We start from the raw sequence: 27,932 nt of genomic DNA, 5'->3' as shown, positions 1-27,932 counted from the left end.
ATGACGAATGAAATGGGGGTTCACAATTCGTAAGAGGGGGTCCACGAAACTATCTGGTTAAGACTCGCGACTGTTACTTCATAAAACTTATTCTATGATTACATTATATTCTTCTATTTATTTTAACCACTTCGAATGGGGATATTTCTAAATGAAATGAGTGAAATTTTATTGGTTCCTTGTGCTGTCGGTAGATTTAATCACTTTTTTGATTGGCCAACTGAACTTTTTGGCATGCATTCTCAGCACGATCAATTAATTATTTATCCAATGAATTCTCACGTTTTTGTCGAGTTTTGTGAATAGAATGAATGGTAGGATTTACGATCAACCGGAACCACCTGCATTTTTAAAGTGGTCTATTAAAAAAAAACTGGAAGCCTGTGATTTAAATCAATATTTACAGTTAAGCGTGGATCACTTTAAACAAAAATATAAAAATAATTGCCATTTGCAATTTGTTGTCCAGATACTAACTCACTGGTTACTGAGGGCTGAAGCGCGCAAAAAGACAACAGACGTCATTGTCATGGTACTCAGCTATTATCTTCAAGTTAAAGCTGTAACTCGCAGCGATGAAAGAATTATCTACTTTCTTTATCTAAGCTAAAACTTATTTTTACTTCTCTGTGTTTGGGAAGATATTTATTCCAATCAAATAAATAAAAAAAAAATATGTACCCATAACTTGAACAGCAGCACGCGTGATAGGATGAGGGTTTGGCAACCGACTGACTCGAAGCGAGGCTCCCGCGCGACGTAAGTTTGATTTCGTACCTAAAGTAGAGTGTGACATACGCACGCCCATGCATAAAAATACCAATGGTTTTCTAAGTTCTATTGAGCAGTAATCGAAATGATACAAGGCGGCAATTAATATAACCAATAAATTTTACATAAATTTATTTGCTTATTCTACTCCCAACGACTTTTCTTGCCACTCTTTCGTACTCTTTCCGGTGGATTGTCTAGCTCTGCGGCGGGCGCGTTCACCCCGGGCTGAAGGGCAGGTCTCGTTTGCTCCCATGAGTGGTCCGAGGATGCTGTAAACTGTAAAAGAGCCACCCTGCTTTATAAAATCTGTGAAGGATTAAAAGTTACTGCTCTAAACACCTCTTAAGGATTTGACAGAATTTCAAGGTCACAACATAACTACTATGCTTAGTCAGATGATTTCAAAGCTTAGCTCTCGATTTTCATAATCTTAACTAGAGGGCGCCGGCAATTTGCCCGCGTGGATTTCGGCGTACTATATCAACGTAAGTAAATGTTTAGTGTAAAACTAAACCTAATGGTACGGAAAGCTTGTTAGATGACAGCATCATATTTGCATTTGTATAAGATCTAAGATCAGCTCGCCAGAACATATTTTCATAAAATTTCGCCTCCTTAGTATAAGTAGTTAGTACAGACAGGGTTTAATAGTCTTGGACTGGTTTACTCGCGGTCGGATGAGTAGTGTACTGGTTAGAGCAGCGAAATAACTTTCGGTTTGTCGTATGAGTCTCAGTCAGTATACCTTGTCATACTGCGACCGGAAGGCCTGTTTGAGCGTGGCGAGTCGATCCGTGGCTGGCCCGCTCGGCGCGCTTACGAGCGGCTCCTCGCTCACGTTAGGTAAACCTGGTCGCTCCTTATACCTACAAAAGTATTACTTGGTAAGCTCAAAGTCTTGTCATACGGATTTTTTTTTATCTACACCCATACTTTAAATCCTCTATTAAAGATTAAATTCAGTACAACATTGCATCATCCGTTTGAATGTTGTATCGATGTACTAGGACTGGCTTTTTTAATGTTAGCAGTAAGCTAACTTTTTCAGAATTTTTTATAGAGGATTCATATTATGGGTAGATAAAGTCTTGTATGCAACTGTTGTTAATAAGGTATTAAAACAGTTGCATTACTAAAACTTGGTGAGGTGCACAGCGTAAGGAGCAACTTAAATATCCATATTGCGGCAACTGGAAACTGACAACTAGTTGTTTTGTTGTGAGGTTCGATGACTCAGGACACTATTAATTTCCTGCAAGTTCCTTCACTCGATGACAAGGTCAGTTTGAAATTGCAAATACTAATAATAAAGCCTTTTTTTATTTCATATCCTTAATATATGTACATTTCAGATGTTGTTATTTAGTGTTAGTTTATATTTTTCTTAATATCTAGATGTTAGTACGTGTTACTTATTTGTATGGGTTATTTATTTATTTGGATATGAACCCCTCCTCGGATAAAGTCAGCCAGTCTTTCCCGGCTATTTCCATTACTTCATCTTTTGAGCTTTCTTGATCAAGTGTGCATTTCGCGTAGATCTTTGGATGTTTCAGACAGGATAACTATATCATCAGCAAACCTGAGATGATTTAAATAGCTATTGTTAACTTTTAGTCCTTTGGCTTTCCAGTCTATGTTTTGGAATATGTTTTCTAACACAGCAATAAATAGCTTATGTGACAGCGGGTCACCCTGTCTCACTCCTTTTTCAATGCATATTGCTTCACTTCTCGATTCTAGTGAACATTACTTGTACAGTTACTGTAAATATGTTTTATGATATTTATATACTTTTCGTTGATGTTCAAACTGCTTAGTGACTTCCATATAGAGCTGTGGCTTATGCTATCGAATGCTTTGGTATAGTCGATAAAACCTAAGTACAGAGATTTTTTAAATTCTTGGTACTTTTCGATTATTTGTTCCAACGCATGCATAAATGGTCCATCGTACTAAAGCCAGAACGGAAGCCTGCTTGTTGCCTTGGTTGTGCAAACTAAATTTCGTATGTTATGCGTTTGAGAATTATAGATGCAAAAAGTAAGCTTTTTGCAAGATGCAAAAAGTAAGCTTTTTGCAAGATGCAAAAGTAAGCTTTTTGCAAGATGCAAAAAGTAAGCTTTTTGCAAGATGCAAAAGTAAGCTTTTTGTAAGTTTATATAAGATAAACTGATTGGTCTGTAATTGCGGATGTCTAATGGGTTTCCTTTTTTGTATAGCAGTACAATAACCGATTTACACCATTGATTGGGGAAAGATTAAGCTTCAAGAATCATATTGAACAATTTTGTGAGGTGTTTAAGTAATACTGGTGTACCTAATTTTATGACTTCATTGGTTATCCCATCTGGACCTGGGCTTTTATCTGGTTTTAGTTGTTTCAGCTGTGCATAAATTGCTTTTTCATCTATAGGTCTAATTAATTTTGTGCTTTTAGCTTGGTATCTTTCATTGAATTCCACAATTTCGTCGTCTTTTCTATTATAGAGTTCTCGGTAATAAGTACTAGCCTGATGCATTATATCTTGTCTTGTTTTGGTTTCTTTAGATTGGCTTTCTAGTTTTTGTATCCATATTTTCTTATTTTTCAGTTCTTTAAACGCTCTTTTCGTGCTTCTTAATTTGTTTATGTTTTTTGTTATTATCCCTTGCCTGTATTTGCTATAATCTTTTTTAATTGCTTTGTTAGTTTCTTTATATAATCTGCTCAGATCCTTCTTTGTATTTTGTAGTTAAAAATTTTGGACACTGTAAAGGGGTGCCAAGTTAAAAGTAAAATTAGACTAACTAAAACCTTATAAATATTGCACAAATTTGTGCAGTCATTTTTTGTTCTTGTCCATGTGAACAGAGATCCAGCGCTTAAACACTGGATTCTTGATGTCGTCAGAGACAGCCACGAGTATTTTGTTGTCGGAACGTTGCAGTCTCCGCCAGAAAGAGGCAACGCGAGACCGAATTATGGCGAAAAAGAACATCATTAGTAGTTCAGTTCTTCTTTTTATTAGTTCTATTGTGTTTTCACTTAATATTTTGCTTCTTTTTTTATTTCAAAGTTGTTATAGTTGGTTAAGCTGTAACTTATGGCTGCTAACATTTGTTAAATCTTCTTGTTTGCTTTCGATATTCTGCTTTAGCATATCTACGTAGTATTTAATTTCATCGTCTGTCTTGGGGATTCTTAGTAGTTTTTTGTAGTTTATTCTACATTTTTTTGTTTGGTTTAAAAGGAGTGTTGCTCTCAGTAGTCGATGATCTGTTAGGAATTTTACATTATTAAGGACTTCATAGTTTTTAATTATTTTTGGAACATTTCTCATAATGTAATCAATTTCATTCTTGACAGTTTTGTCTGGTGATTCCCAAGTCCATTTTCTAATAGATATTTTTTTTAAATAGGTATTGATTATTGCTAATCTGTATTCAAATGCATAGTCTATTAATCGTTCTCCTCTTTCATTCCTTTGACCTATGCCGTAATTTCCCATGATGAAACTTTCATCTATTTTCTTGCGTCCTATTTTTGCATTAAAATCTCCTAAGACTAGAACATTCTTATCTGCCATCGTATGTGCTTTTTTAAGATCAGCGTAGAAGTTTTGGATTTTGGCTTCACTGGATCTTTCTGTAGGTGCATATGCATAAGCCTGAATTATAGAAATGTTTAATTTTTCAAATTTTAATTGTAATAATGCTACTCTTTCTGAAATACCAGTGAAATTTGTAATATTAGTTTTCCAAGCTATATTTATTAGGAATCCTACTCCGTACAAGCCTTTTGTTTCTCCAATGTAGCAGAAAATATCGTCTGGATATTCCTCTATATGGCATCCCATTCTTCTTATCTCCGAATGTCCAAGTATATCCCAGTTTATACTTTCCAGAGCATTTGTAAGTTCTAGATATCGATATGATGATGCCAAGGGTCTTACATTATAAGCACAAACTTTAATACAATTCTTATGGTTTTTGTTTAATTTTGTGGTTTTTCTATTAAGTGGAGGGTATTCGTCTGATATCCCACGATGACCTACTGGTCAAAGTGAAGCCTACTGGCTTGGGAAATTATTTATTTTTGGTTTGGTATTGTTGTTCTTGCTCGCTCGTTTCGTTCCGGTGGCTGATGGCTTTGTCCTACGAAATATGCTCTGATGACGGGGTATAGGCTGACATTGAGTTACTTCTGGCTCTTATGATATCTAAACCGTTCGTTCTATTTTTGGTTTGCCTGTTGTTTTCGGGACTGGATGTTTGTTTCAGGAGACGTGGATATATCTCTTTTGCGTTTCTCTTAAGAAGTGTTTGCCTGTTTGATAATAAGCTTGTCATGTTTAAGGAATGCTATATTGCCTTTGTTTCTCTCTTCTTTAAGTTTTTCCATTAGTTCTTTTCTCTTTTCCATGATTTCTTTTGTGTAATCATTAGAGGCGTACACATCCTTAAATTTCTTCTTGTTTCTCATTATTTCATTTTTTTGCCAGCCATTAACGAAGGAAATTAGTATTGGTCTTGGTTTTTCTTTTTTATCATATTTTTTTTTGTCCAATTCTGTATACAAAATCGATATCTCTTTTTTCTTAAGTCATTTTTAAAGCACTTCTAATTTTGTTTATTGTACTTTCTAAGAGATCTGATGTGAATTATTCGTTTTAGAGAATGATATTATTTCTTATTTTGTGTGTATCTAATTGTGTTATTTTATATTTTAAGTTTTGGTTTTCTACTTTTAATTCTTCAAGTTCTCTTTTTAGAGGTGTCAGTTTCTCATCTATTTGTGATATAATCTCTTGTTTGATTCGCCATTTAGATTTTCATTTGATCTAAAAAAAAGTTTGAAGATTCTCCATTGTGTTGCTTCGCGGACGCGTGAATTTAAAGTGACTGCTAAAGTCTAGACCAATATCGTTTCGTATGAACGAGTCTTAAGAAATTTCGTGTCGTCTAAGCGATGCTCAAGCGATATCGAATCGTCAGAACGAGGCTTAAGTAAGTATCGTGTCGTTTATGCGAGGCTAAAATTATTTTGCGTTCATATGTTGGTGCAACTGACGTAGAATTCAATGGAGTCTATTGTTTATGGTTCAAAATGACACTTTGTGACTTGGCATTTATGTTATTATTTTTGGTTGCACTTTGTAGTTTGTATTCAAAACTTTACACGTAAAACGCCAAAACTAGCAACTGTTACATTTGTAGTATTTATTCAAGGTTCTGGTTGTCCCATCGGTAATCATTAAATATATTCCCACTAATGATAAATTATAATTCCTTCCCGTGCCTCGCAGCGCCAGTCTTTCTCCACGTATCATATCGTAAACTGGACCTTCTTATTGCTGCAACTGGTAGATCTTAACGAAAACTCTTGTTATATTATTCTTTATAATTTATTTCCTTATAATATTATAATAATATTAATAGTCTATAAAATTGCTAATGAATCAATATGGTCGCACACATTATGACGAAGTTAAACAGCGGAAAAATAAAAATACTTTGGAAAAAAAGACTGCGTACCGAGACCTTTATCTGGCTTTTGTTAATCGTATACAGGAAGGGCCTGTGACGAGCAAATCTGAACAGTGCCCGAGGCTTAGGTGTTAGTACTAAAGTAGAAAGTATTAGGGACATTGCCTTCCATCATTGCGTTACTTGCTGTCTCTCCCTATGTAGCCATTTTTACCATTTTTTTAATGAAAATAAGGGACGAGACGAGCAGGACGTTCAGCTGATGGTAATTGATACGCTCTATTCATTATAATGTAGTGCCTCAGGATTCTAGAAAAATTCAAAAATTCTGTGCGGCACTACGGTAGCGCTCGTTACCTTGAGACATAAGATTTTAAGTCTCATTTATTTGCCCAGGAATTTCACTAGCTACGGCGCCCTTCAGACCAAAACACAGTAATGCTTACACGCTGCTTCACGGAATAGGAATCTTTTCGTATTCGTTCGAGGAAAGAACCTACAGTAGATATCGGCAACCCAAAAACTTTCAGTATTTTTCGTATGGAAAAGAACGAAAGTGCGTTCTGGTAACCTGGTAATTAATGAATTTCTTAACTACACCGGGAGGAAACGAGGAGCGTTTCCGGCCTTATATGTAGATGTACGCGCTTTTTTTTTTGGTACTACTCTACCTAGAAACACCGCGCAATGGAGCTCAGTCCGCAGTTTGGTTCGTACGTGAGAATTTATAGTTTGGGACGTAAAAATGGTAATTAAGAAATTCTGCCGTTTTTAACTCCCCATTTCAACTGTATACTAAATCACACAACACTCGTTTCCCTTACCCAAGACCGCAACCACCAACATTAAGGTTCTTCCCCTTGCTTTTCTTGAACCTGGACTTGCGGAACCACGAGGACTGCATCGCCAAGTGCATCAGATCCTCTGGTACTTCCTGTTAAATTAGATGTAAATTTGTAAAGAAAAGAAAGGTTTAGAATTGGTATCTATATATTTAAAGAAAATGTCTTTGTTTGAGGCTATTTCACGGTTAAAGCACCTATCGTATCGACATGAAACTACCACCACCACCATTCGATGCGAAATTTATCCTAGATGGTTTATGGATACTAATTTCGAATTCCGACGTTCCTTCCTTTTAAAATTCGCCCAGCGAAGCGGGTGGGAGCGGCTAGTATCTGTACAGTATATACAAACAATTCATGAAATAAGAACATGTCTTACTTTGACAGGTAATCAACTCAGCTCACAGCACGTTATGAGAAATAGTTTGATTTTACTTTTGCTTTAAAGTAAATTACAGGCTAATGAAAATCAAGCACGGCTATCTTTGGAATGGATCTGCCAGACATAAACTCATAACTCTAGAACCCGTACAGCACCAAGAAAAAATGTTAAAAGGCGACAAATCCCCGGATGAAATTAGGCTTCAAAGCTTGGAACACCGCAAGGTGGCGTTCTTATACCTCCCTATTTAAACAAGAAATGAACAGAAGAGTGAGATACTTTCTCGCTTACGCACGCACCATATACTCTGTATCTGGCTTTATTACGTGGACAAGTTGTGAAATAATATTCACACATTTCTGAAAGAATATGTAATATAGCTGTCTTCAAGGCTAGACTAAATATGCGCCTATAAACTGATTACCGCTTTACACTAAGCAATCATACTTCAGCTACCAAGACTCTTGTAACTCATATGACTACAGAACCACAACGAATTAAATAGATTTCAATTTATTTACAAGCTTTAAAATAAAATAAAAAATTCCCTCTAGAGTCTAGATGTATAAAAATAATTTAAGTCAACTAAATTATGCGGTATAGTAATAATATTTTCACTAGTTGTATTTAATACCTTCTTTTTATGATTACAATTTTTTTTTTCTACAAACGAAAAATAGCGAGGAATTTTTGTTATATTACGCTAACGAAGAATAACTTCTTGGGGCGTACAATAAGGACTCACTTTTTTTATGATAAAGGAGGACTAACAGTATTTTTTTGCATAATATATTCCTAGTTTTGTCATGTGTATAATCTTAAGTCACATCTCCAGAAAAGAAGGATCGATTGAGCGAGAGCACGCTTACCCACGCGATGGATGGATCTACTCAAAGCGACCCAGACAACTGTGGTGTAGTGATCCCGCAACGCTACAAACCGCTAAAAGTGGAGGAGCATCGAGAGGGAGGCAGTGCGACCCAAAACAAAAGAGACCAACGGCGACTAATGCTTCATCATATTAGCGACCACGACCGATACTAATAAAAATGAAGCTTTACTTGATTCCATGCAAAAATAACAAATATTTAATCTTATTCTAAGTTACTATCTCTATCTCTGGTTTTGTATGGACCCCTTTTCGGTAAAAGCCTCCACCAAAGAACTCCATTTAGTTTTGGTTCTTGCAGTCTCTATCCAACTTTGCCCCGCCACCGCCACTATTTCATCCTTGCACCTACCACAATGCCTGCCTCTCTTTCTAATGCCTCGAGGACCGGGCCATTTAATTATTCTATGTCCATCTGTCGTCAGTGTCTGGCCACGTGCCCCGCCCACTTCCATTTTCTTTCGAGGGAGAAAGTAAGTGCAACGGTTATTTTAGTTTTACTGCGTTTCTCACCCTGCCTTTAATTTTTAAACCTAGACAGCTTCCACCACGACCGAAGCAAAACTAACCTGCTGCGCTCCCTCCAGGTTGCGCACCAAATGTCCGGCGAACTCCTTGTCCTTGTCCCTGGAGAGGAGAGTGTGCGCGTCTCCGGGCACGCCGGCGCGGCCCGTGCGGCCGATGCGGTGCGTGTGCGTGTCAATGTCTCGCGCGAGCGTGTAGTTGATGACGGTGCGAATGTGAGGAATGTCCAGCCCGCGAGCTACACAACATGTACAGTAACACTCATATGTTATAAGGGACGAGACGAACAGGACGTTCAGATGATGGTAATTTATACGGCCGCTCATGATTCTCGAAAAACCCAAAAATTCCGCTCGTGACTTTGAGAAGTTAAGTCACATTTGCCCAGTAGTTTTACTAGCTACGGCGCCCTTGTTGTGGTACCCATAATCAAGCCGGCATCCTGTGCAAAGGAGGTGGTGAAACTGGTAAACTGTTTGTACGGGACTAACGAGTCCGACTTAACTGTTGACCTGCTCGTCTCGTCCCTTATTGTCATAAAAACATTATATCTTATAGTGACGAGCGGGATCCTGGTGCTTCTCAGAAATTTGTGTTTAAAGAATGCTGAGTATGAGTGGCATTGTATTGTACCTGGCAGGGCATATTAATTACCTATGATGCGCGTTGAGGTCGTATCACAACTGTTGATCATGAAAAAGGTACCAATGTCATTCTGACCTGGAGACACTGCACAAGACAGTTTATAAAACAGACAAAGAAAGTTCCGTTTGTTCATTACGAAGTCTCTCTCTCTCTGGGGTCGGTCCTTCATGTCTAAGGATCGTGGTCAGAATTAGGGCATCTAGAGCGGATGATCTGTCTCTATCGGATTCTATCCAGTGTTCTCTTACAAACGTGGAGAATTTGGATGTCTTTAATTTTGTCAGTCCATTTTGTTGGAGAGTGACTATGTAATAAATACATTCAATGATAATAGATGATAAATACATATATTCAAGTTCAAATATTTTTAATTTAAAATAGGATTCAAAATCCATCCATCAATTGAACGTCAAAAATTACCACCCATTCAAAATAGACTACCTCAGACACGAGAAGAACGGGCGCAAGAAACTAAGCTGGCTTTTTTGATATAAAAATATGGATTACAATTCTTTTATCGTACAATAAACATTTACAATTTAAGAGCCTGAGGATGTTCGCTTCATTCCTAGCCTGTGGTGTCATTAAGAAAATCGTTTATGCTATAGTAACCTTTCCCACGTAAACATTTTTAACAATTCTTTTGAATTTCGTAACACATTTGATCATAATTTAGAAGCATATACATAACTGACCTGCAACATCAGTTGCGACGAGTATATTATGTTCTTGTCGCTTGAAGGAAGTGATCACCTGGTTCCTGTCAGCTTGATCCATGTCACCGTGCAATAACAGAGCGTCGTATTGTTGTACGCCAAGATTCGCTGCCGTCTGTTCAGCCTCGAGCTGTGGAACAGAAAATATCAAGTGGAGAATGAAATATAGTTTATAAGCACAACCTTCTGTGGATTAAATATAAAAATAATATTACATTAAAGAAATTCCACTATACAAAGAATCACGACAAATATTTTGCTGAAAATTTTTTGTTGAAAAATATACAGAATTTCATTTTCAGGGGTGGTACTCACAGAAGAAAACACTAGAATAACATATATTTCTGATTAAATTTGTGTTGCCCGATCCGTCTATAAGGAAGACCCAATAGTTATAATATAAATATTTTATTTTTTTGTGTGTATTGTGTATGTCCCAAATGGTGCCCCAAATATAAAAAAATGGTTTTATAGTTTATGAGAAACAATTGCTTAATTAACACGAACATCACACAAGTATAATATTTTTAAAAAGTATTAAACTATTTTATTAGTACACACTCAATTATTCCATTGGCAATTATTGTGCCGTGGGTCTGAAGAAAGTGTAATGTGGATACATCTTTAAGGAAAAGTCAACCTTGTTGTACATTCTAAGATCAGATTTCAAAGCACAACAATATTAAGAGAGCTTCTATGGAAGGTCAGGAAGGTGGTACATGGAACACTTCTAAGGTTTAGTGCATATCTAAGGTATATTTAAGATTACACATATAGTGAATACAAAACTGGAAGTTTTGAAAGGAATACTCATCAGACAGGAGCACACCTCTTTTGCCAATTCAGATGTCACTACACTAACCCCCTTATTCATAATGGTCCGCTAACTTTAAACAGCCGCTAAGGAGTGTTTTTTCTCATTCTGACTTAGGTCAATAGAAGAAGACAGAGTGAGAATTAGCAACTTAAGTTAGCAGAGTATTATGAATAAAGGGGTTAATATTTTGAAGAACCTATATAACTACTGGTAAACTCGGCACTATAACTTGTACATACACAGTTTTGCGGGCGATTGATCGATCTAAGACCTTAACGATAAAGATCTTAGTTTTCTATATTTTTCACGAACGACGATGCGGTTACGCACCCGGCCATTAAGAATCTTTTTTGTTGACAGATCGCCAGATGGCGCACATCACGGATGTGCATAAAGAGAGAAAGTTTGAAAAGGAATGTTTATGGTTTTCAGGAAAAGTATCAGGGATTGTTCTGAAGACGCATCAGAAGGGTTGATGGATATGAAAGAAATCATGGCCAGGATTGTAATCTCTGCCGACTCTGGGACAAAGACTTTATGAAAAAGAGCAAAGACTCCAAAGCTCAACAGCCCCATCATTATTATGTGAGTATTATGTTGTTATGTTAATTCGTGTAAATTGAAATGTTACCTTTTTGGTTACAAATATGAGAACACTTCCCGCAGAAAGAAACTCGACCAAGTTCTGTAACAGCCACGACCATTTTTCTTCCGGCTTGTTGAATATCCTGCAAAGTAAGTGGACGTTTAAGTTTAAATGAAACTCAAATCAACAGTGTAAGGCATGCGAGGCGCATCTGTGGTATAGATATATTTTTCCATCATAAAGACTGATAGAGGCATAGTGCTACTTTCTGACTTTTTTTTATGGAATAGGCGGACAAACGAGCGTACGTGTCACCTTAAGTGATCAACGCCGCCCACAATCTCTTGCAACACCAGAGGAATCACAGGAGCGTTGCCGGCCTTTAAGGAAAGTGTACGCGCTTTTTTTGAAGGTACCCATGTCGTATCGTCCCGGAAACACTGCACAAGGAAGTTCATTCCACAGTTTTTTGGTACGTGGAAGAAAGCTCCTTGAAAACCGCACTGTGGAGGACCGCCACAAATCCAGATGGTGAGGATGATATCCTAACTTGAGGCGAGTCGTGCGAAGGTGGAATTCGGCGGCAAAATCGTGTTATTAGGACTTATGCTATTATCTATCTAATCAATGAATCAAATTTTATTGTAAGCGAAGATTTTATTATTAATAAGATATATATATTTTCATCAACACACTAATTGACCTGATGCCTCAGTAATCATTATCATCCCTTGTAGTAATGTTGATTCAGAAGCGGCCCCCATGACAGTTATGAGTATTTTCGTTACATCTAATCTATTAATAAAGTTAAATAAATTTGTAACAGTGTTATAATAATTAACATTTTAAGTTAACAATTTAAGTAGCTTGATAAATTACTGGGTAAATGAGACTTTACATCTTATGTCTCAAGGTGACGAGCGCAATTGTAGTGCCGCTCAGAATTTATGGATTTTTCAAGAATCCTGAGCGGCCAGTGCCGCTGTCAATGCAGTCATTGTAATGGGCAGGACGTATCAATTACCATCAGCTGAACGTCCTGCTCGTCTCGTCCCTAATTGGACATAATTCCAGAAAAACGTTCCAAACCACAATAATTTCAAGATTGAGTTAACAACACAGAACTGGTCACGTGATTCATATTAACGGACTGACAAAAAATGGCAGCCCTACTGTCACACTTTAAATGACATCATGACCTAGTAGCCCAAACCACATGTATGGAATACACAAATATTTATTAAACTTTAAACACGAATTCCTTAAAATATGATGTTTGTGGCTTGGAACTTTGTTCAGGAACTACATCCAATTTTCATATAAAAAAAAAGTTAAAGTGCATTAGAAGTCGGCACACCGCAGTCCTCACCTGACGTGCTGTGTCACCAGCTGGCTCGCCTCACCCGCGGCCCCGTGCTGCACTCGCACGGGGTCGTGCAAGGCATCACGGGCCAGCTTCTCCACGCGGCGCGGAAACGTCGCAGAGAACAGCAGCGCTTGTCGGTCTGGCCTCACGTGGTTGCATATTGATCGAACTTGGGGCTCTGTCAACAACACACTCGTTAGGCCGCGTTTCCACCTGCAAGACAACTTCCGCGAGAAATGTCCAACAGTCTGTGTACGGTACTTGCTGATATTATTAAGAATCATGAGGGTAGTCGAAATCGAATCTCTGAAATGTGTGTCTTGTGACTTGTTTTTTATAATATCACCAACTATTACTTATAACACTTCTAAATCAACTGCGGTCATACCAATAAAATTGAAATATTGTTGACCATCTTCCAGTAGTATTTCACGTAAGAAATTATGGTAAGCACCAGCTTCACGTCTCCTATAAATCTAGAAACCAAACTCATCTTTTTTTCTTATTCAACAACAAAATCATTAATGCAGCTGCTTCATGTACGTCTCTTGGCAGCATGGTTTTGCAACGGCGATAGTTGCTTCCGCGAGTTTACTTACAGGTGGAAACGCGGTCTTATGCGCACGTATAGTACGGGTTCTTTTATTAGTAAACTAGCTAACCCGGCAAACGTTGTTTTGCTATATAAAGTATAATTCACGCGATAGTTTTATAAGTAATAAAATATTGCCTATATTATAGCTTGTACATCATTTTGTTCTATTGTCAATAGTTTTTGCAGCGCACGCAACAATAGGTTTTCGATTTTACACCTTGTGTTACAAAATAGCAATTTTATTACGGATCCCTAATTTTGAAAAAAAAACATAGCCTATAGCCTTCCTCGATAAATGGACTACCCAACACTGAAAGAATCATTCAAATCGGACGAGTACTACCAGAGATTAGCGCGTTCAAACAAACAAACAAACACTGCAGCTTTATAATATTATTAGTATAGATTAATAATAATTTCAACGCCGGCGATCAGTTATTGTCTATAATGAGTAATTGATACCTAGTTAGTAATAAGTGTAATAAATGATTTGTGGAATCAAATTGGTTCTTCCCGAACCCTGTAGTCGTGACACGTAACAATTTATTACGGAAATAATTACTTATAACTCCAGAAAAATAAAAAATAGTGAATTCAAGCTGATATAAAATGTTTTACCAATTTTTTGTGTTAATCAATTAGTATGTGCTGCCTGAATCTAAGCATTCCTAGAATGCTAGGAGCATTAAAATAAACGCATTTAAAATAAACTCAGAAAATAATAAATATTTAACAAAAAAAAAACAACCGGCTTCAAAAACACTAGTCCAAAACAATTTAAATAATGTGCAGTAAAAAGTATTAAAATAATTGCATTTTTTTATACAATCTAATTAATTAATCTAGTTCTAGTTACGATAATTGTTATTTTTCGAATCGGTGTCCTTCCGCCGCAACCCGCTCTCGCCTGTCGCCTCCTCACGACTCAAGCACATCTCACCTATAACTATGTAAGTAGTAACAAACCTATCTTGGATGACACCGACTCCAAAAATTACAATAATCGTAACTAGAATAACATTAATTAATTAGATTGTATAAAAATACGCAATTAATTTAATACTTTTCAGTGCACATTATTTAAATTATTTTGAATACTGTTTTTGAAGGCGGTTGTTTTTTTGTTAAATATTTTTTTTATTTTATGATTTTTAGTGAATTTGAAGTACACTAACTAACAATTTGTCTAAGTATGTGTAAATATACTAAATTTTTCAATGCAGCAATAAACGTAAGTACCTACTTTGCAATTTGATTACAGACAGTGTTCCGTTACTCTGTCATTGATTCTGTAATCAGAACCTTACCAAACTCTCACCAAACTATCTTTGAAGTATATCCTTTCGTAAAAAGAGTTATTCGTAAATTTATCATCCACTTTGCTATACGTATGTATAGCAAAATTTAAGACTTTAATGGTTTTTTCAAGGATTCCACTGTCAGATCTGGACCAAATTTCAATCGGACCACTCGGGAAGCACCAGCTTTCAAATAAAAAAAGAATTATCAAAATCGGTTCACCCAGTCGAAAGTTTTGAGGTAACAAACATAAAAAATACCGACGAATTCAGAACCTCCTCCTTTTTTGAAGTCGGTTTACTTATATAATAAAAAAGGATTTTAACATTATAAAACATTACAATAATAATAATGCACTTTTTAATAATTATTCTTAACTTTAAACTTTCACCTTAACCAATGCTGTAACCAACTTCCTCATTAACAAATCCTGTTTCCAAAATTTCAATGATTTGTTTTTTTTAATTTTAATATTTCAATAATAAATCTATGAGTATGCGAGGATATACCCCCTACGTTACTTCATTCATTTTTCCAAGGTACGTCTTGCGCGGTTCGATTCCGCCCTGAACATGACATTGTCTAAAGTTTTGTTCTTCCGATGAAGTCGGAATGATCGAAATTATCGGATGCTAGAACTTCGAAAACCACTTATTTTACAAATTTTACATTCGCTACATTACTTTCCAGCTCTCATAATATATAATAACAGAAAAACTAAAACTTATTAAAACAAAAGAAACCATTTAATCTCCTACTGATAAAATCGTACTATTCCATAAAAGACTTCTTTTCAGATACAACACTCAATTAACATTTTTTTGAAATATCATTTTACTTAATTTAATTTCTTTTTACCAATTTCACTTGTTATATGTTATTTCAAAATATTCAATTATTGATATGTGCATCAATTAACTGTCATTGTGTATATATATATATTTGTTTGACTTGTTAGTAATTACTATTTGTACGCCACAGCATGCGGGCAAGGAATGGAGAACTTTTATTGTGATTTGTAACATCTATGTATACCCATGACTACAAATAAATGATCTTATCTTATCCTATCTTAAAAATAAGTATTGTGATCATATATTCACATTATGTTAGATTTGTGAATATATATTGTAACAAGCGAAATTATCTTTCAAATAATAAGCCATGAATGTTACTGTCGCAATTTATTTTATTAATTGTATCAGCTATACATTGTCTTAACGAGATTTATGTTATGTTTGTTAAAAATTTAATAGGCGTGCTTCTTTTTCCTAGCAATTTATTATAAAAAAATGGCTCTGTCGTAAATCCTATTACTCCACTGCTGAATATCTAAATGATCGGACAGCCTGGGACTAGATTGTGATTATTTTATAGCGACTGTACAATATTGAATATTTTTATTGAAAAGAGCGCAAAAAAAAGAATGCTGGGAGAGTTTCTTGCGCCGCTTCTTCTCTCTCAGAGCGCCATTTGTTTCCGAAGCGGTAGTAGTATCTAGTAGTATAAGAAATGACATCAAAAAGAATTCTAAAGGAATCAATTCTGAGAAAATAAATGCCTTTTATGCCTAGCCTCAAAGTTTTGTAGCCATTCTCATGTTCAATGTTCAAACGTAAATCGCTACACATTCATGTTGTATTATCATTTATTAATAAAGAATTTTGAAATGAAATTAACTCATATTATGTAACATAAATGTGTAATTATGTGATACTAAATCATTTCAGCATTTAAGAATACATGCACGAAAGTATTATAGCTGTTATTATTTGGATCCCAATATGATGTAATTAGGTACTTGTAATTTAAAATACTGATTCTTAGTACATATACTTTGAAACACTAATAAGATACAATTTTGTATTAAATGGATTTTAATTAGATTATGACTAATTTTTGAACCACTCACCAAAGCCCATATCAAACATTCTATCAGCCTCATCAAGGACCAGGTAGGTAACTCTCTTCAAGTTGGTGGCTTTACATTTGATCAAGTCGATGACTCTGCCAGGAGTCCCCACTATTATCTCTGCACCACCTAAAATTTTAAATATTTCCAATAAGTGCCTACGAATTCGCCATACAGAGAAGACAATACATTAATAAAATTGACATTTTAAATATTTAATATCTGGACGACCGAGCCTTGTTTGGATTTTTAAGAATGTACAAAACTTGAACAAAAAAAAACTAACAAGGACATCTGGATTCGAACCCGGGTCTTCTGCTTTCCGCATCACCCAATGTCCCATCTGAGCTATTAAAGTCTTGAATATGTTTTCTAATGTTATTGTAGCTGTTTCTCATTAAAACACGGATAAAGCTACATTTTTTAAAATTGAAAAAATCCCCGAAACTACCTGTATACTAAATTTCATTAAAATCGTTGGAGCCGTTTCCGAGATTCAGATTATATTTATATATAATCTGAATCTCGGTCGTTTGGTTTGGTTTATCTTGGTCGTTTAAAGATTTAAGATAATAATTAGGGTTTAAAAAATCTGTATTAGAACTATTTTTATGATATATTCACATAGATAAATTTTAAGCATTACATAGATTTATTGCTATAGGTGGCTGTTCTATGCACCATTGGAATTTATATATATCTATTCTACTATATTAATCTGTGTGTATTAAATATACGTTTTATTACTGACAGACACCAATGAGTATAGTATTCGACAGAGTTTAGCGACCCAAAATTTTAGAATTTATCTGATTCCTTACAATTTACCATTTAGTTTTAAACGTATAGTTTTTTGTAAGCTAATGTTACGTTAACCATAAAACACCACAAGAACAAACTATTTTCTTTTCAGGCGTTTCGGTGTGAGGTGCTTTCACTGCGCAAATAACTTATTTGGAATCACAGTATATTGAGCGTTGGTTATAATACTCATGCACAAAGGTCATTATCGTATGCAATCTACCAAAACAATTCTCATACTAGCGGACAAACAAAGACTTGTTGAATTTTATTTTATACTAGCTGACCCAGCAAACGTTGTTTTGCCGATATTAAAATCGCGATACAAAAGTAACTGTTGATCGTAGATGGGTGAAAATTTGAAGTTGTATGTATTTTTTAATGCCTCATAATCAAACGTTTTTAATGACTCATAATCAAACAAATTTAAAAAAAAAAGTAAAAAAAAAATAAAAAAAGAATTGCGTTTGGACCACCCTTAACATTTAGGGGGATGAAAAATAGATATTGTCCGATTCTCAGACGTACCCAATATGCACTCAAAATTTCATGAGAATCGGTCAAGCCGTTTCGGAGGAGTTCGGTCCCGCACACCGTGACACGAGAATTTTATATATTAGATTAGATTAGTTATAACATGCCGAGATAGAATTATGTTATGAGTAATCGGCTTATCTCGCTACAATTCGTTTGTAGACTAGCCTACTTCGCGGCCCATACGTTGCTGAATGTCGTATATCTGTGACCAATACATTTCTAAATAAGTTGTATGATTTATTCATTCCGTCGTATACGCAATATCGGGATTGCTTACCGTACGAATTTAGTATTTATAAATTGAATGAGTTGGTGTTCAATAGAAGTTTGGTTATAGAATAACGGAACCAAATTAAACTTTATTATTTATTTATTACTTTCGTAACGAGGCATGCATATATGATCTGCACGCCCTTTGTATAAGAGACAAATTAATATAATTTGGACTGACACAATTGAAGTATTGACAATTTTATCATTGATTGTTTTGTTTTTACTTTAAATTGTTATGTGGGCATTATTGATGCAAATACTGTAAAAATTGCAGCTGACTAATGACTGGTTTATTAAATATAGCCCGCTGACAGACGACAGACGGACAGACAGTGAAGCCTAAAAATAGAGTCCCCATTGAATACAACTATGGGTACGGAACCCTAATAAACTTATAACATAACAGCAGGACTGCTAAAAGTTAAGTATTAAGATGAATCATACCCTCTAATGCTTTGGTCTGTTCCCACTTAGAGCCACCCCCGTAGCAACACACACATCTAATGTTGTACACTTTGCCGAATCTCTTCGTCTCCATGTATATCTGTAGAAAAAACAATAGCATTTATTTTAGATCCCATTATTTCCTGTTGCATGGACAGGAAAGTCATGGAAAAAATCAAAATAAACAAATAAGTGATGTTCATTTTTCAAATATCTGTCAAATATATGTTAATGTCAAAGTGGCGTTTTATTCTAAACATAAAATAATATGCAAGAGTCAATATGGTTTTCAGCCAAAAAAGAGCACACCATCCCTTCTATCAGATTTTTCGGATACTGTTAACCAATACCTGGATAATAGAAAGCATGTGCTAGCACTATTTATAGATTTCTCCAGGGCTTTTGATACCTTAGATCATGGTTGCTTAATAAACAAATTAGAAGACTCCGGTATAAGAGGTTATCTACTTCGATGGTGTGGAAATTACCTCAAAAATAGGTCATATTATGTAAAGGTGGCAAATGCTTCTAGCAAGGTGATTCCCGTCACTGAAGGCACAGCTCAGGGATCAATGCTCGGTCCGCTTCATTTCATTGCTTATGTTAATGACATGACGAGTGTTTTAAAATATTGCACCCCATACCAATATGCAGATGACACATGTCTGTTAATAGGTGAAAAGAATGTCAAAGACGCTCTTGATAAACTTCAAAGCGACTTCGATTTAATCAATAAATGGTGCCATGACAACGGACTTGTCCTAAACGCTAAAAAAACCAAACTAATACACATTCGATCCCCGTACATAAAATGAACAATTGATACTACCCAAATAGTAAAAGCGCATAGTCAAATTTGCTTTCACCACAACTTGGACCCTAGTATTTGCAGCTGTCCTACAATTGACTCGGTTAAAACGCACACATATCTTGGATTAATTAGACCATAAATTTAACTGGCACCCTCAAATAAATTCAGTTTGTGATAAGCTTAGAGCTTTCCTCGCAAACATTAAAATAATTAAAAGTAAACTACCTTATAAAATTTTACTGTTGCTTTATAACACATTGGCCGATACAATAGTAAGTTATGGTATTAGTTCGTACGGTAGAACTTACAAAACGTATTTAAATGAGATCGAAAAGTTGCAAAACAGAATTTTAAAACAAATTGTTTCAAAAAACATAAAATAAACTAACCAAAATGATGAGTTCAATTTATTCAAACACTGTAAGGTGCTACCAGTACAATCTAAATTTTACTACAATATATTAAAATAACAAATGTTCAATGAGAACATTATACAAAAATATAATCATGAAACCATTACACGCAATCAAACAAATAAATTTTATAAAACGGTGAAAGCCAGAAATGTATACGGTGAGAGAACTACAGCGTACTTAGTACCCCGCCTACTTAATACAATCAATCCTGAAATAAGAAACAAGATAAATACAAAAAATATTAAAACTAAATTAAAGTTATTCTTTTTAAACAACCTGTATATTGGTCATAACTTTATGTCTTGAGTTGCCTTTCGTTGTCGAAGCCATGATTAGTGCGTAGCGTGATGTGCTATCCGCAATTGAGTACTTAACTATTCGTTATAAAGTTGAGTATTGTTTACTAATTAATATATCTAAACAGACGGTCATTCAAAAATTCAATACATTGCGGTGGCAGGCCATGCGACTCACCCGTGCTGTTGTTGTTGTACCTACATTAATTTTTTCGTTTGTATTGTACCTATATTATTAAATTGTGTATTTATAAGTTAATATAAATGTTTATTGTAATTGTAATCGATAATAGTATTTCTTCTAACATGCCGGACAAACCTCTGTGGTTTTTGGCCTGTTATATAATAATAAATTGTAATTCTATTTTTCATAATAAAAAAAAAAAGTCATATCCTGTTCAATAAAATGTCATTTTGTTTTTTTTTTACACATAAAGCAGTTTTATTTGAGATTTGCTCATTTATGAATAACTAGCCGACCCAGCAAACGTTGTATTGCCGATATTAAAATCGCGATACAAAAGTAACTGTTGATTGTAGATGGGTGAAAATTGGAAGTTGTATGTATTTTTTTTAACTCATAATCAAACAAATTTAAAAAATTGTAAATAAAAATAAAAATTTGGCGTGGACCACCCTTAATATTTAGGGGGATGAAAAATAGATGTTGTCCGATTCTCAGACCTACCCAATATGCACTCAAAATTTCATGAGACTCGGTCAAGCCATTTCGAAGGAGTTTAACTACAAATACCGGGACATGAGAATTTTATATATTAGATGTTGGCACCGATTTCAAACCTATCAATAGGTAGCACATACATGGTATATAGTACTTCATTAATATTAAAGGTATAAGATTTGCATAAGAGGTGCATTCATGTATTAAGTTCAACCTTTATTAAGTTATTCTATACTTTTCAGTTTTTAAAGTCGGTTTTTTTAAAACATAGTTTTATTTTTTACTTTTTAATGTCATTAATCAGGTTAACTAAAAGAATTCGTTGCTTTTTATTGTCTTATATAAAATAGTGAAGATGGGGTAAAAAGTTGTTGGAGTGGAGACTACGAAAGGGGTTCAGGAATGTTGGGAGACAGCCAGCAAGATGGACGGACGCTTCGATGCGAGCGGCTCTGAAAGACTGAATGCGGAAAACTCAGGACCGCACAAAAATAGAACTCAGTATTGGCTAGATCAAGGTTGAAGAAGAAGAAGATATAAAATAGTAATTTTTGTTTTAGTAGCTGTGGGTAAAACAAAACAACATGCTTTAAACAATAAGATTTATTTCACGTTATTGTGAGATACTGTGAAATATCGTGAAGAATGTTTGTTAGCTATGAATGACAGTTGGATACCTGTCAACCTGCTGGGCCAAACATTGTCAAATTTTTCGGGACCAAATAGTAAACACTCCCCATCAAACTAAAGAAGAATCATGAAAATCGGATCATAAATCTCAGCGTAATAGGTGTACATACATAAAAATATTTCAATCCACCTTTTAATTTACAATCTACACAAATACATCCTGTATTGCTAGATGTGGTTTTCAACTATTTTGCATATGTTATAAAATGTTTATATTTGTTTACAAATAAAAAATACAGCAAACCTGTTGTGCGAGTTCTCTTGTTGGCGCTAAGATGAGACCAATGGGCCCATCCCCTGGAGATATTTCCTTCTGGTCCATGATGTGGATGAGGAGTGGCCAGATGAATGCTGCCGTCTTACCAGACCCAGTCCGTGCAATACCTGGTGGTTATATTCACTAATATGAAACCTACGCTAACATTTATTATCTTTTTCTAATTTTTTTTTTACAATAATAATTTGTATTATTTATATAAACACCAAGTGTACTTAATATTTATAATATATTATTTATATCTAAAGTCTGAACTCAATTATTTGTTGTTTCTCTTTGTAAACTATACAAATATTTTATTGGAGGGTCTGTAGCTACTCCGTAAGTCGGTACTGGCTAGGAGCTGATCTAATTCCTAGCCAAAAGATATGTTTGAAGTGTTTAAGCAAAAACAAAAACAAAATTGTGAACTTATAATGTCAAAATGACTTTAAATTTCAGACATAAGATTATTTTTGTTTTATTTAAATTAATTTTAAAGTAATATTTAAGTTTAAACAAGAAATGAACAATGTTCAGACTATCTTTGGAGAAAATAGGGAATCTAGCAGGATATTGCTTGGCTGTTTAGATAGCAACATGAATGTTGTAATTATTATGACGGGTACTCACAATACACATTAAATAGTTTGATGCTGATATTTTGATCGAAATGCATGAATCGAGAATTTTAATAGGGAGGATGGTTTTAGACTGGAAACTGCAAACATGGAATCCCGTGGTCTCACTCTGCAGTACAAATGCAACAAAAAGACCCGAAAGTATAGACGTCGTCAGTAGTGTGTGTCGTGGATTAGGGATTCAAATACCAAAACGAATTAGGATTGATGTACTTTTAGTGTCAAGTGTCAAGAGTTTTTCGCCGCCTCCGCAGCTCCTCCGCGACCACGATTCATGCAATTGGATCGAAATATCAGCATCAAATTAAAATATATATCGTGAGTAGCTGTCAAAATACTTACAATATTAAAGTTCCGCAATGATAAATGTTATCTAACCAATTATGTCTCTTCCAGACAGTGCTGCTGGGATGCCTGCAGCCTGCACGGGAGTAGGCTGTGTGTACTCTGAGCGACGTATTGCCTTCATCAGTTGTTCATCAAAACACAAGTGAGCAAAGCTGCTCACTGGTTTTGGTGGTTCTGGCCCCGTTATCTGAAATTAAGACATTTTAATTTATTACCTATATAACTGTTATATATATGTAAAAATGTACAATCAAACAATAATAAAATTGTTGTAAACAAGTTTTGAAAATTAAATCGTTATGATGTCTCAAATTAAACACGAAATAACTAAAAAAGGGGCATTTTTAAAAGTTACTACATTAAACAATATATTAATTTCTTTTAATTTTAGTTACAAAAATGTAATTAATTACTAGAACGGCAGTGAGTTGGTCTATGTTTGTCTTCACATTTCAGAAAAATACACACAAAAAAAAAATTATACTTACTTAAACATATGTAAATACATATAAACATACATAAATATATGTAAACATCCATGACTCGGAAACAAATATTAATATTCATCATATAAATGCTTGCAAGTACCGGGATTCGAATTCTAGCTTAGTAGGTAGGATCACTAAACACTCAGCTATACAGGCTGTCATGGATGGATGTCTAACATTCCCTACAGTGAGGTATTCAAGGAACTTTTTTTCACATCCAACTAAACTATGAAATAAGGTACCATGTAAGGTGCTTGTATATATCAGATACCATTAGGTCACTAGTTGTTTGTTCTCTTTTTCATAAAAAAAAAGTATTACAGTAGCAGATGATAGCTGTCTCCTTCTCCTTATGGGGAAAACTAATCTTAACTCTAATAGTTCATGATAGCATGGTTAATTGGGGACAGATGAGGAAACAGAAGGAGCTATTATTTCACCTTAACACCTAAATTCTTTTTTAATTCTTCAACTTGCACATGTGTTAACTTTTCAATTTCCTCATGAGGGGTGTAGAAGTTTTTCTCAAATGGTTCATACTCTATTTCAGAATGGTCGATTGGTGGTAGTGGATCAATAAACTTTTTCTTTGGTGGAGGTAGAGGGTTGCCATCTTCATCATACTCGATTTCTACATCTGAACCATCATCAGCTGCAGTCAATGGATTATCCTCCATATATCTAAAAATAAATAATTAAATTAAATATCATTTTGAAAAGGTTAATAATTACTACCCCATAATCAAAAATTTTAAAGATTAAATCCTCAAATGATTTTACTCAGGAGATTACTAATTAGAACTTTCAACAGATTATTAATTAACTACTAAAAATTAAAGATAAGTATGTATAAATTGTCTTATAATTATTTTAATGAATGAGACCAAGAGATGTCAACGGGATAGATAGGTTTCTAGGAGTTAACCCAGGAAATTAACAACTACAGAACCAAATTTCATTCAAATTCAATATTGTATGATTGAAGAACAAGCATGAACAGTTGGAATCGCGAAAACAAAATGACAATTATATATACCATGCAAGATTAGGATTCTCTATAGATAGCATACTATAAAAGCAACAAATAGAATATGATACAAGAGGATCAGAACATCAAAACTATAAAAAAAAAGGGATTGCTAAATAAATTCTAGTAGGCTTCATAAGATACATAAAAGCTTTAAGGGTAAATGTATACACTTCTATAATAAAGTCCCAGCCACTGTTCAGGCATTATCTATAAATAAAATTAAATTTTTTATAAAACAAATGGCTCTGTCATAAATCCTGTTACACCACAGCTGAATATCTAAATGATCGGACAGCCTGGGACTAGATTGTGATTATTCTATAGCAATAGAAATGACTACAATATTGTATATTTTTATTGAAAAGAGCGCAAAAAAAGAATGCTGGGAGAGTTTCTTGTGCCTCTTCTTCTCTCTCAGAACGCCATTTGTTTCCGAAGCGGTAGTAGTATCTAGTAGTTATTAGAATTGACATCAAAAAGAATTCTAAAGGAATCAATTTCGAGAATATAAATGCCTTTTTATGCCTTTTACTTAGTAAATGTTACCAGAGTAGAATATCAATTTACCTTAATCAGTTGACCCCAAAGTTAAATAATAAAAGGAAATATTGCCTCTTGTTTTAAATAAAGAGTAAAGAATTTGTTAAATGTTCCTTAATTTTAATATTAATTAATCTTCCTGCTAAGTATCAAAATCACATTGTAAAAAAAAGCAATAAACATTCCAATTTATAATATTAGTGTGTAAATTTACTTATAGTAGCTCTCTTCATCATCCATTTCATCAATGTCCCCTCTTGTCCCTCTGCCACTGTCCTCCTTACCACTGGCTTCATTCTCTTTGCTGGTCTTTAAATCCTTAGCAGCCTGCTGTTCAAGACCTGCCATATATGCATCTAGAGGATCTTCTTCTTCTTCTTCATTCTGAAATACAAATTGTTGTCATTATAATGAGTATTCAGCTCATTTCCTTCCACAAGGGTGAATTTTTGGGCCTTTATAATATTATGTATCTTATTTATATTGGGGATTGTTTTCAAAATGCTGTTTCTTATATAAGAACAACTAACAGTGATGACACCAAAATATATCCTCATGTCATTAAGACTAAAATGGGAATATTTATATTGACACATACAACAACAAATATGAAACTTTAATCTAATCTCATTTGTTTGTTTGTTTTTAATAAGATAGTCATAGATAAAAAAGGCCTCAACCCCATTGGTGGGCACCAGTGGAAGGCTCCTTTGCACAGGATGCCAGCTAGATTATGGGCACCACAATGGCGCCTATTTCTGCCGTGAAGCAGTACTGTGTTTCGGTCTGAAGAGCACCATACCTAGTGAAATTACTGGGCAATTAAGACTTAACATCTTATGTCTCAAGGTGACAAGCGCGGTTGTAGTGTCACTCAGAATTTTTGGGCTTATCAATAATTCTGGGTGGCACTGCATTGTAATAGGCGTATGTCATAAAGAAAAACATATTTTTTATGACTATGTGTCAATATCTGAAACTCATTATTATAAATAAGCTGTTAACTCTTATGTTTGGATGGATGTATATCTATACTAATATATAAAGCTGCAGTATTTGTTTGTTTGTTTGAACGCGCTAATCTCTGGTACTACTGGTCTGATTTGAATGATTCTTTCAGTGTTGGGTAGTCCATTTATCGAAGAAGGCTATAGGCTATGTTTTTTTTTTTTTTCAAAATTAGGGATCCGTAATAAAATTGCTATTTTGTAACACAAGCTGTAAAATCGAAAACCTATTTCTGTGTGTGCTGCAAAAACTATTGACAATATGAACAAAATGATGTACAGGCTATAATATATGCAATATTTTATTACTTATAAAACTATCGCGTGAATTATACTTTATATGGCAAAACAATGTTTGCCGGCTCAGCTAGTATATATATAATTTTGTACACAATTCATAAACTTTAATTACCATACCCTAGAATTCATCATGTTATATGTAGGGCTGCCAGGTGCAGGAATGTATGCAAGTGCTGGTGTGGGTGGCTCATCATCATCATCAAAATATCTGGAATTAAATTTAATGTATATAAAAAATTATGTAAGCAATTTTTATTTCCATTCTTCTCAAGTCAAGGATATCTTCCCAATGGATTAAGATGATGAATTGCAACAATCAATTGATACAAAATTTAATCAATGAATATAAAATAAAAATTCAGTACATTTTTCAGAAATAAAGATTGGGTTATTTAAAAAAAAACATAATAATAAAGTGCTTATCCAATCATTTATTTATCAGTGTTGATACAGTTTCATGGTATAATTTTCAATAATACAGTATAGCAGATAAACATATATATTTTTCAGTAATTGCCAATAGAGGTTGAGTCTTAATAGACAAAAAGTAAAATCTTTATCATAGGAACATCATTTCTGTTCCATCAAATATATTTTTTGAATACAATCACTATTATCTTAGCCAAAACCTCTATTAAAGCCTATATTTGTAAAGTAAATGTTTTATAAATGATGAATGAGTGAACTTGGGTTAATGGTTCTAAGAATGTTCTAGGGTTGCAAGAATTTTCAATGTTTCTTCATAATAACTTACTCATCTTCTGTTTTTGCGCGTTTCTTTCCTAATGTAAAGCCAGTTACAGCATTTTGGGTTATGGCATTCATTGTTGAATACCCCTGCTTCGACAACCCTGAATTCGGAGGTGGTACAGCGTTCATAGCCGTCGGAGGTGGTACAGCATGTAAAGAAATATTGGAAGGATTTCGTTTTGGCATCGTAAACCCAGCGAATCCAAGTCCTTTGCCGCTGCTCCCACCCGAATTATAACTCATTTTGGTAATTAGATAGAACACCTTTTTTATAAAGCATAACACTTAAACTCAGGAATCGGCCCCAGACGGAGTTCTTGGCGCAGCTGTCACGTCAGCGTCACTGTCAAAGTCAAGAAATGTATGTAGGTTTAGGCTAAATTGAAAATAATAGTGGTATCGTAAATAAATATATACCTAACATTATTTACCTTTTTATTGGGGAATAGAAGTAGTTCAATTGTTCTACACAGTCTTTGAGGTTGTACAATCTTTACTTAATTAAATTACATTATGATAAGATGCTAGTAACTATGATCCCATATTTTATATTATTGACTTGAGTTTGGGTCTGTGGTTAGGCTGTATATTTTTTTTATTTAGTGGCACGGGCTAGGCTGTATTTGGTATAGTGTTGCCGTAAACAAGTAAATAATTCCCTATTAGAACTATTCCATCTAGTTCAGTAATTTATGCTTATGTTGTATATAAAAGTAAATTCTATATACGCCATATTATATTTTATAGTTTATACACCTTTATTATCACTATTGGTCTATGGTGAAAACAAGAGAGTGTCGGT

General features: G+C 34.6%; 1 protein-coding gene across 2 annotated transcripts; it reads right to left on the bottom strand.

Annotated features, from left to right (window-relative positions):
* Positions 1-886: 886 nt before the first annotated feature.
* On the bottom strand, positions 887-27,706 carry LOC126979593 (ATP-dependent RNA helicase DDX42). Of its 2 annotated transcripts, XM_050828965.1 has the most exons (16): positions 27,562-27,706; positions 27,135-27,473; positions 26,498-26,588; positions 25,288-25,457; positions 23,944-24,184; positions 23,046-23,202; positions 22,015-22,154; positions 18,876-18,975; positions 16,821-16,949; positions 13,018-13,192; positions 11,694-11,790; positions 10,225-10,375; positions 8,929-9,122; positions 7,068-7,177; positions 1,520-1,640; positions 887-1,050 (listed from the first exon to the last, which is right to left on the bottom strand). In XM_050828965.1, the coding sequence occupies exons 2-16, from the start codon at positions 27,371-27,373 to the stop codon at positions 916-918; spliced, it is 2,250 nt and encodes a 749-aa protein (XP_050684922.1). In that variant the 5' UTR covers positions 27,374-27,473; positions 27,562-27,706; the 3' UTR covers positions 887-915. The 2 variants fall into 2 exon arrangements, with proteins under 2 accessions (XP_050684922.1, XP_050684923.1); XM_050828966.1 differs by lacking the exons at positions 887-1,050; positions 1,520-1,640 and having other exon boundaries at positions 7,064-7,177.
* Positions 27,707-27,932: the final 226 nt, after the last annotated feature.

Source organism: Leptidea sinapis, chromosome 3 (assembly GCF_905404315.1).
Source record: "Leptidea sinapis chromosome 3, ilLepSina1.1, whole genome shotgun sequence".
Taxonomy (NCBI): domain Eukaryota; kingdom Metazoa; phylum Arthropoda; class Insecta; order Lepidoptera; family Pieridae; genus Leptidea; species Leptidea sinapis.
The sequence above is the reverse complement of the archived record's forward strand: the minus strand, read 5'-3'. Positions and strand labels throughout refer to the sequence as shown.